Genomic DNA, 10,436 nt, shown 5'->3' on the forward strand with positions numbered 1-10,436 from the left:
TGGGCACAAGGGTGCTGGGGCTGCCTGGGGTTGGGGCCCTGCTGAAAACCACCCACACTGTGTTTTCAGCTCATAACGTGTATCATGCTGTCCATAGGGCGTATAAAGGATATTTCATCCTCTAAGAGCCTGAAAATACCCAGGAGCAGTGATGGTGCGGGGGCCAGCAGGCAGATGTGCTCCCAGGCTGCAGCACAGGTAACGCATTGGAAAGCAGGACCTGGCACGACAGGGAGCTGCACAGAAATCCGGGCAGAGGGGGAGCCCCCAGCTCTCTGCTCTGCTCCCGCAGCCGTGCTGCTCTCCCTTTCCATCAGCTTATTGCGTTCCGGCCGGCGGTGCATCCGCAGCCTTCCTGGGGAAATGACTGCGCCGCTCCATGCAGCTCAGAGTCAATAAGATGTTTCTGATATTACACCCCCTACCAGCACCCCAGCGGATTTACACGCCAGTTTATCTCTCCCCCTATGACAGGAATGTGAATAATCAAGCCGACAAACGACATTAAAGTAGTTTGGTTTCCATCTTATTATTAAGAATAGAGAAGATTTTCTTTTTCATGCTCTGTCTCCATTTCACATAAACATTTCTCTCCCAGGCTGGGAAGGATGTTAAGTCAGTTTTCTTGCTCTTTTATAGCAATGAGTGGCAAATGTGTGCAGTGTTGTTTTTTTAATGGGGTTATGGCTAGTTAGCATGGCTGTAATTACAATTTATGAGTTTGACTACGGGGAAGCACTTGTAAATATGTCACAAATCTCTCACCACGCCTGTTCAAATAACATCACAGCATCAAAAGCAACCCTGCGAGTAAGCTGTCGGATCCCATGGAGAAAGAGCTTTTGTTTTGCTTTTTTTTTTTTTTTAAATAAAAAAAAAAAAAAAAAAAAAAAAAAAGGAAGAAAAAGCATTGCAACCGGGTGCTTCAGAAGCTTCAGTGGAAAGAGAGATTTTCAATTGAAGCATCCTGCAGCCAGGATGGACCAAATTCCTTACGTGCCATCAAGAAGCAGCAGTCGAACGGACTGAAGCAACAGCTGGCTGGGTTTCAGGCAGGAGCAGAGGGAGGTTTGGTTTGGGGCCAGCCTTGCTCAGGTGCATCACTGCCCGTGTGCCCGTGCTCTGCTCTGCTGGAGCCTCGTACTTTGTATTTCACGCCTTGCCCTGCTCTGCAGAGTTAAATAGGGAATGTGTGGATGTTCTGATGTTTGCTTCTCTTGTGTCTTTGTCCTAAAGCTGTTTGGTGTAACCCCACATCACTGGCATTACACCGAGCTGACTTTGGCCCATTAGCCTTAATTTGCCGTGCAGAGACCCTGGTGATTTTGAGCTGGTCTTAGTGATAACCTTCCAGAGACACTTTTTTTTTTTCCTTTTTCTTTTTTTTTCCCTCAAGTAGTTAGTGAATCTTTATAAATCAAAACCACCCTAAAGCTTGTACATGAGAACTGAGCCGAACATGATGAACAGCTTCCAAACTCAGCACAGCACAAAACCAGGTTTTAAATCTAACGTGTGTTCATCAAGCAGCTGGAGCAGAGCAGCCAGAGGCAAGCCGGAGCCGCGGAAAGGACCACACAGCGGGACAGCCATCGGAAATGCCCGTTCACACCTGCATCGAGGGGCTGGGAGCCAGCACCAGGTGCCTGCTCTGAACAGACCTTGCAGGAATAGACAAAGCATTGTTCCGAGTCCCCAAAGTGAACTGTGCCAAAGCCTGAGTCTGTTCGCTGGCGTGGTCCCAATACAGCACGCTCGCAATTTATCGGGTGGCTGAGTAAGTGGATTTTGGTGTAACTGATACAGGTTTTGATCTCCTAATAGCGTGTAAAAGGAGTATGAAATGCTCCAGTGGGAGCTGGTTTTGTACTCCAGAGAGCGTTCAACTGTCAGCCTGTTAAAGGGCCACTTTCTGGGGCCTCACTTTTACTTGGCCCTTGGAAACAGACTTTCTGACCCTGATACTTTGGACTTCCATGATACTCCATTCAGGATTTGAAAGTAAGTCTCAGGGGCATTTACATCCTGGGGCCTCGCTTTTACTTGGCCCTTGGAGTTTGAATGGGGCTGATAAAATACGAAAACCCCAGGATCTGGCCTAGGAAACAGACTTTCTGACCCTGATACTTTGGACTTCCATGATACTCCATTTAGGATTTGAAAGTAAGTCTCAGGGGCATTTACATCCCCCATCAAAGCCAACCTGAACTACTTGATGGATTCCAGATTGGACCTTCTACAAGCAGTGAAAACATTCAAAACCTTCATTAAAAAGTCAAAGTTTTCTTTGTCAAGGCCAAGCTCAGGGTCCTGTTCTCATATCACACTTGGAAGCCAAGAACATCCTGGAAATGCCTGAGAGAAACCTGCTGGGGCTGGAAATTTGGGGTGTGCAGGGACTGGAGGTCTGAGTGGTCTGGCACTCGGTAGGTGGTTCCCTGCAGCCTCTGGGTACCGAAAAAAAAGAGGAGACACGAGCCTTTGGGATGTCTTCTGCCATGAACAGTGTCCCGTCCTTCAGCTGTCAAGTTAAAGATGTCCAAAGCGTATCCTGAGCCTGAAACATCACCAGGGACTGGGCACACAAGAAACCTCTCTGGTTTCACCTCTTGCAGACAAGGTTTTCGATGCTTGGGAAATGCTCTCAAGTTGGCTGCTGGACAGACTGGAAGGTTGTAAGCTCCATTCAGGCTGAAATTTTCCAGGGCATGTTTCTCAGGCAAGCAAAATATGAAAGGGCTTTCAGTGTTGGAACAAACTTCAGACACAAACTGTTGCTAGAGGCAGAAGATATGTTTATTTTGTAGTTTCCCCGCTTACCCTCCGCTCTCTTTGGTATCCTTGCTCGGAAGCCAAACCAGCTTATTCAAGGAGACCGAATGGGATGAGCAGAGCAGGCAGCACTGTCTATCACTTGTTTCCCTTCTTATCAGAAAAGTCTTATAGTAACTTCATCACATCCATCCGCTCGCTGGAAAAACCAACTCTTGATATTCCCGTAGTGTGCTCCCTGCTAAAACCATCTCCAGTTTGAGGAGCAGACGCTGGATCGAATGGTGGTGGTGGGAGAGGTGAAGGACCCCAGTCCATCGCACGGCTTCTCCTTCCCCTCCACCTGCATTATTGGCCAGCCCAGCTCCCAGACCAGCCTCTCTTCTGAGAGGTGGGAAATAACGTCATGGGTCACAGCTCGGATACACCAAACCCATCTGGAGATGGCGCAGGATCAGTCACAGAAGGGGCTGTTCCTCCTCCTCTTCAGCCCGAGTAACACCAGACTGGCAGCACGGCTTCCCGTCGGGGTCTCCTGGTGCTTCTGCTGTTTCCATTCTTCTCAAACATAATCCAGCCATGGAGGGTGGAGAAATGCCCTGGAAACCACCAAACCGACTCACCAGCCGCTTTCCCCCTTCCCCCAGGTGTTATGTGACCAAGGCTCCTGGTGCAAGCCTGCCTTTGGGCTGTGAGCCGGAGGCTCAGCCCTTCCGCCTGCGTGGGCTGTTTTATTTTCCCCTGTGCTGGGATGATCTGTTCGATGGTGTGGGGAACCCTTGCTCGCCCATCAGGAGAGCTCATCCTGCAGGGTCGGGGTGGGGAAACACTGTCACCTATGGATGCCAGAGTTGTGATCCCCAGCTCCCCTGCAACCACAGCCTTCCTCTTCCCCTACTACTTCTGGCTTAAACTGTGCACCAGCTTTGGAAAGAAAAAAATAACGAACTGCTTCTTTTGTTGTCCCTGCTGTTCCCTCCTGGGCTGTAACCGCACACAGGTTCAAAGGAAGCTCTGCGCAGGAGAGCTCATGTTTTATTCAAACCAGCAAGGCCATTCCGAATTGTGTGCCAGATAAATCACGTGGAGCAAAACAAAACTCCGTTAGAGCCCTGAAGGTTGTACACGGCTCACATAAGGGTAAAAATGCCCCAACATATTACAGGAATGTTCTAATTAACCCCAGGCTGGTCATTATAAACCCAAGAATGCAGACATAAGGCAGAGCTCTGTAATTAAAGCAGTTGATCCCTTTCTAGGGTATACTAAGCAGGTAAGAGAGCCTAATGGATTCTAAAATCCATTTATTTATAGAAAAAAAGTTTTAGACTTGCCAAGTTTTCAGTCCAGTCTTTTTTTTTCCCTATGGGTATGAGGGACCTGGTGTCAAAAGCACCTAGATCTTCTTTATATCTGTTTACCAGCACACCCTGCACAACTAAGCAGCTGTGGGAGACGGCATCAAAATGGAAACCAGGTTACAGGAGGCATCTGTGTGCACTTGTAATTTGGGGCAACTTCTGGACAGCTTCTTCCACTGGGATTTCAATCTTCTGAACCAGATTTTTGGGCTAGATTCTCCACTGGGACATACTGGCCATCGCAGCGACTAGGTCAGTGTGCACTTGATTTGACAGGGGTGACACCAGCAAAAGGATTTCTACTGAAAACCTCACAGCTTCTGCCCTGCCATTGATACCCCACCCCATAATCTGGCATGGTTGCCAGAGGTGAAACCAAATCAGACTCGTGAGACTTTGCCTTGGCTGGAGCCTGGCAGCTCTCACAAGATGTTACAAAAACCAGCCAGGACAACCTACGGATTTGGCTCTCTGGGGTTTTCTTGCTTTCACCGTGAAGAGCAAATTTATGAGGTTTAGTTACTGACCCCGCCATCACGATGAAGAAGTCCAGGCGATTCCACGTATCTCCAAGGTAACACTTCTGCCCGAAGATCCCCAGAGCCACCATCTTGATGACCATCTCCACCGCAAAGAAAGCGAAAATGAAGTCGTCAAATGCCTGAGGACCAGTAAAAGATTATTACAGTCAGTTCTGCCGTGCTTTCTGATCAACGACAAGGAAAGCAGAGACACGAGCGCTCCCACCGCAGAGGCACTCCACACCCTGGCAGCCGCTGCACAGCAAGGCACCGGTACCAAAGTGTCACCTACCGAACCCAGAAACAGAATCTGCAGCACCTGATGGGCGATGGCATCCCCTGCGCATCGCTCCTGGTCCAGTCCCAGCCTGGGAAGCGTTAGCTGCGTCTATTCATCTACTGACAAGGATACAAGGACATCACTGGATATTTTTCTGGGCATTTAAAGCCCGTGCACTCAACAGCAGTGCGTGGTTGGGTCTGTGCGGTCTCAGCAACGTGCAGGAGAAGCTGCGTTCCCAGGCTGGGCAGCTCCTACCTCCTAGAAAGAATTTGTGTCGTCTAACACAGGGGGATGTGCTTCACCTCTGATGCCTTCCTGGACTCCCAGAGGGAGCAGGTTCCTGCCCACAGACCCAGACCCAGCACATCCAGGCGAGGCGGAGGCAGGAGCTACAAGGGTGGAATGACTGGAGCGGTTCCTCGTGGTGCAGGGCTCAGGACATCCTCCTGGCAAGCCTGGGTGCCCAGCGCAGGAACCTCTTGGTGAAGATCAAAATTTTGGTTTTTAGATTACCATGAAAAGAAGAAGATAAAATAAAGGTGTACGAATTAATCCATTGCTGCCCTACAGAACATGCCTCAGCCTTTATGACTTCTGTAGGGTGGTGGGGACGTGGACAGCTGAGATTTCTCCAGCCTGCCTGGAGCCCACAGGTACACGCATGAAATGTGGATGTACTTGAAGATCCCATGAAACAGACTCTGGTGTAAATACTCTTCTACATGTTGCCTGCAAACGTGACCATCAGGAAACACACTTTGCTTTTAAATCATGCGCAGAGGCTTTGTTGTTTTGAATTACAGACATGATACAGCACAGGAACTTCTCGATCTACAGACACGACTGCTGCTGTCCAAACCACTCTCTTACTGACCATACTGCTTGGTGTTGTGTCTCTGGTACTTCCATATCAAGGCTCGAGTCAATTAATGGTAAAATTAACAGAGCATCCACATGGAAGCCAAGTTCCCACCTCTGCGGGGCTGTGTGAGCACCATCTCCTCTGGCTCTTGGCTTCATCAACCAACCTTTCCCTCGATAAACTACACAGAAGTTTTGCTCCATTATTTCAGTTCACTAAATAACTGGCATCTGAACGCCTCCATAAAGAAGTTCAGGCTTTTCCCGCTCATGTTCTGGCTTCCATCCCCTCCTACAAGCTGTGACAGGGTGAGGCATGACGATGGCTCTACTTGCAGCCCTTTTCTGCCTGCAAACCTTTCAGGATAATACTTTGGCTTTTGCAAATGTACTCAATATGTTGTAATCATTCAGCTGGTATTAAAAACCAAATTCAGTGCCTGGGCTCCTCGCAGGCTGCACGTGAATCCGTTCTGTGGAGAACAGATCATGTGAGCTGTGCAATTACAACCTGATTAAATTATGAAAAAAAAAGGAAGCAAATAATGAGCATTCAATAATGTCACCTCCTCGTCCAGGCAGGATTCCCTTTGTCTGCCCGGACATTTTGCCTTTGTCCAAAGCCCCAGCTGGGTGAATACAGCTGGCATGTGGACTGTGACCTTTCAGGAGAGCTCGGACACTTTCTGATGGGCTCTCTGGGGGCAGCTTAGCCCACCCCTGCTTGCAGTGTGACATTTTCTGGTGCCACCTCTCGATGCCACTTCACACCAAGTCCAAGCCTGCCCCCCTGAGACGATCCCTACGCTGGATGCCTCTGGTGGCAATGGTTTCTCCAAAATTGATCTCATTCCCTAACAGACCTCTTGTGATCTCATTCCATAACAGACCTCCTCAGTTCATCTGGTTTGCTTGGCTCTGGGTTTATCAGATCCTCTTTTAAGGTTGAAAGAGGGTTTAATGATAAACTCTGCTATTCCTGGCACCTCCAGGCAGTTCTGGACCAATCTGTGAAAGAGGCAGGAGAGGCTGGTTGGAAGGGTCCCATTGGCCTTGCCATACTCCTGGAACACTCAAAGGGAAGGAAAGCAGCAGATTTGTGCAGGATTCAAACGAACCAAGCCCGTTACACTGCCCCACGTCAGTAGTCCCTGCCTAGGTTGATGTCATGCATGAGAAACAACAAAAGCTGGTTCCAAGCCTGAGAAGGAGTTGCTGCAGGAAGCCCAGTGCCAAGGCGCAGCCCACGCACCAGATGCCGCCAGGATGTGCTTCCAAAACCAATCCTGTGGGCATATGGCAGCGAGGGGACTGCCAGGACGCAGCGAGGGACGGAGTGACGAGTGTGATGCCCAATTAAGCTTGGGGTGGCCAAGAAGGGTCTGTGAGCTTTGTACGTGTATGGATTTCCCAAGGGTCAGTTGTCCCAGCACTTGGCAATGTGGCACTTCAGCCTGGTGGGCTCTGCTGTGGAGGAGAGCCAGCATGGGCCCGTCCTGTGCTTTTTTGTTCATGAAGAAGTGAAAAAAATGGCAAAGTCACCAGTGCCATACTGCACAGACTGCAGCCATCCAAGAGACACCGGCAGTGAGCCGGCTGGGGTGGAGCCGACCGACTGGGAGCAAGAGGTTCCCTGTGGCATTGGTCATCCTGGAATGAAAGTGTTCAACACCTCCAGTGGGAGCTGGATGTCCAGTTTTGAGTCACCCTACCCTCACTGTTTGTGTAGAGAAAGGATCTGGCTGGGGTAAGTCCAAATTGGTCAGCTTTCAGGTCTCACCTAGGGCTACAGCAGCAGGTCTCCTCAGAGGAGAGGCTTTGCGTTGGAAAAACCATCTCTATGGAAAGGGCTTTCATGGCTGGATCCTGGGGAAAAGGGACAAGAGGGGGGTCCCAGCTCCCAGGACGGCCACCCCACCTCACCCCGCGCACCCCAGGCAGCAGGGGATGCTTACCTCCAGGATGGTGCACCGCTCCGACTGGCACTCCACGTCCTCGCAGGGCTGGAACATGCCCAGGGTGACGCAGTTCAGGAGGATGACCAGCATGCTGACGTGCTCGAACCAGGTGAGAGGAGGGCGTTAAGGAGAGCACACGCTCCAGCGACCGTCAGGAAGGGGAAAGCTGAGGCACCGTGCTATTTACACACGCAAGCACAAAAGAAAACACTGCCAAACATCCCAGATTTGCTGAGGTTTGAAGATTTTGGCAAATGAGGAGAGGGCCTTAGAAAGAGAAACTCCTGTTGAGGTGAAGGGACAAAGGATGCTTTTCATTTCCTACACAGCAGCGAAGTCAGAGAAGGACAACCAGGCCCATGGCTACGCTTTCCATCTCAAGTCCTCCACACCGCCATCCTCTTCTGCCCAAGGGCAGAGGGCACAGCAGCCTCTGTCCTCCTCCCGAAGCAACTTCCATCTCCAGATCTCAAAGGGTTTGATCAGTGAACCACCCCACATGTCCACTAACATTAACTCTTTTACCAAGCCAAAGAAAGCAAGACCAAAAAAAAGACAAATTAATTCAGGTGCCACCAGAAACCTGGCTTATGGTTCCTTGTTCCAACCAGCGAGGTTGCTCTCCTCGTTTCCATCTCGAGTCATGGAAATGGGTGCTGAATGTGGGCTATCTCCTTCCCACCCAGTTTCTGAGTCTCAAGGAGCTCCCGAGCCCATTTTAAGTTCTAGATGATGATTGAGGATGAAGGAAAAACCAAGCCAAGATGGTGGCACAAGCTGGTAGGGCCAAGGATAGCGGTATGTTGGGCTAGGAGATGTAAACCAGGACCCAGGGCGCACAGCACAGGCTTTGAAAGAGGAGGAAAGGGCTCAAGGTTGGATGTCTCTCCAATCAACAGGAAAAAAAAAAGACCATATCCTCTTACAGGACCCACCAGTGCTCAACTGCACTAACATGAATAGCTTCACAGTGGTAAGTGGTGATTTGCATCAGGGCAAAACTGGCCCAGAGCTGACGATTACTGCTGCTGGTCTGACTATTAAAAATAATAAAAAAAAGATTTGAGGGAACTAAACAGGAGTTTCACAAATTAAGCACGAATAAGAGAACTGTTCTTAGGAAAATAATTGGAAACATCTGTGTATGAATAAACCTTTATGCTTTCAAGTACAGAAGTGGATGTGAGCAAAGGATCATGGAGAAAGCAGCACATAGACATTGTCTTATTTCTGGTAACAACAATTCTCCTGCTCTGGAAACCTGAACAAAAATACATACCATATTTATCCCTGCTGCTTTTAGGAGTATTTTATCTGGCATATTTAGCAGTTCAGCATAAGATTTATCACAGTATAAGATTAGGCAAGTGCAGGGCTGCAGTCTCAAACTATTTTTGCACACACACGCTCATTTATCCAGCTTAAAAGAGAAATCAGTGGGTCAGCTCCTGCAGCTTCCCTAAAACCTGAACCCAGCTCACTCCTTGTTTCAGAGAGGGCTTTAATTCCAAAATTCAGAGCTAGGAACACCTTGGAGCCCATGCTGGAGACCAAACACGTCAGCCTTGGAAACCCACTTGTCTAAAATGGAAACACATGAAACCAAATAAACAAATGAAATAAAACCCCAGGTCACCCCGGCAGCGATGCAGAAGGAGCTGGAGCAGGCAAAGCTCCTGGCCACAACCCCAGAGGACTCGTGCATCGCTGAAATACCAATGTCAGTTTATTTTAATTTCTCCCTTCAATGACTACTTTCTGTTTTTGGACATCTGCAGGGGCTCTTTGGATCCCCTTCCCTTCTGTCTAATTAGAAGCAGAGTGATAATCCTGCTCCATAGAGAAAACAGCCTGCATCAGACCCAAACAAAGCCCAACCCACGGCCACATCCTACTTACAATATTTGCATTGCTTGATGGGTTTCATGTGGAACTCCCTGTAAACACGGCTCCTGCGCTATTCCCAGGGTGCCTGCAGTGGCATTCATTTCACTTATTATACTTGGAGATTTTTTTTTTTCCTTTAAAGTAAAAAAATAAAAGCATGTGAATTCAGAACTGTTAAAATATATATATATAACTCTGCTGATGAATTAGGTCTCCTGCCTCCCCCAGAGGAGGAACCAACCTTGCTCCTCCATCCCACCCTGGGACCCTGACCCTGGGCTCGTGCCGGCTCCATCTCCTGCTGCTCCAGTGATGGGGAACTGTACATCCCAGGCTTCTCCCTGCCACAGGAGTGACAAGGCTGTTGAACCCACCGTCCACCTAGGGCTGCTGGTTGCGTTCCTGTTCTCCGTCCCGCTCCCCACTGCCTGAGTCCCTGTTTCTAGCAGAACCGATCAAGAATTAGAGTTTGTTTTCCATTAGAAAACTGATTTGTCAAAAATGAATCGTCAGCATGGACCATTTTGATGGCAACATTCAATCAAGACAGACTTTTTTGCATAAAACATGGAAGAGTTTGTCCCACAGCCTATTGCTGAAGGGAGTCCTCAGGAGTATGGGAAACCCTGATGGATGCTGAGGTCTCCTGCATCCTGGGCTCTTCTGCCTCCTGGGTTGGTGCCTTTTGCTGCTCAGATCTTGCTCATCAAAACCATCAAAATCAAAAAGATTTCAAAAAGAAATTTCAGAGCAGAAAACCCACCTGCCCTCTGGATCTGGCATCTGCCCCTGA

General features: G+C 49.1%; 1 protein-coding gene across 1 annotated transcript in view; it reads right to left on the reverse strand.

Moving 5' to 3' along the window:
- LOC104461948 (voltage-dependent T-type calcium channel subunit alpha-1H-like) overlaps nucleotides 1–7,864 on the reverse strand; it is a gene marked incomplete at both ends in the record, with an annotated part of 8,700 nt that extends 836 nt beyond the window's left edge. The window contains 2 exons of the mRNA XM_010073703.1: nucleotides 4,661–4,794; nucleotides 7,754–7,864. Of these exons, the coding sequence (XP_010072005.1) occupies nucleotides 4,661–4,794; nucleotides 7,754–7,864 (245 nt within the window). The remainder of the gene's footprint in view (nucleotides 1–4,660; nucleotides 4,795–7,753) is intronic.
- Nucleotides 7,865–10,436: the final 2,572 nt, after the last annotated feature.

The sequence above is a fragment of the Pterocles gutturalis genome, unplaced genomic scaffold (genome assembly GCF_000699245.1).
Source record: "Pterocles gutturalis isolate BGI_N339 unplaced genomic scaffold, ASM69924v1 scaffold33137, whole genome shotgun sequence".
NCBI classification, from domain to species: Eukaryota; Metazoa; Chordata; class Aves; order Pterocliformes; family Pteroclidae; genus Pterocles; species Pterocles gutturalis.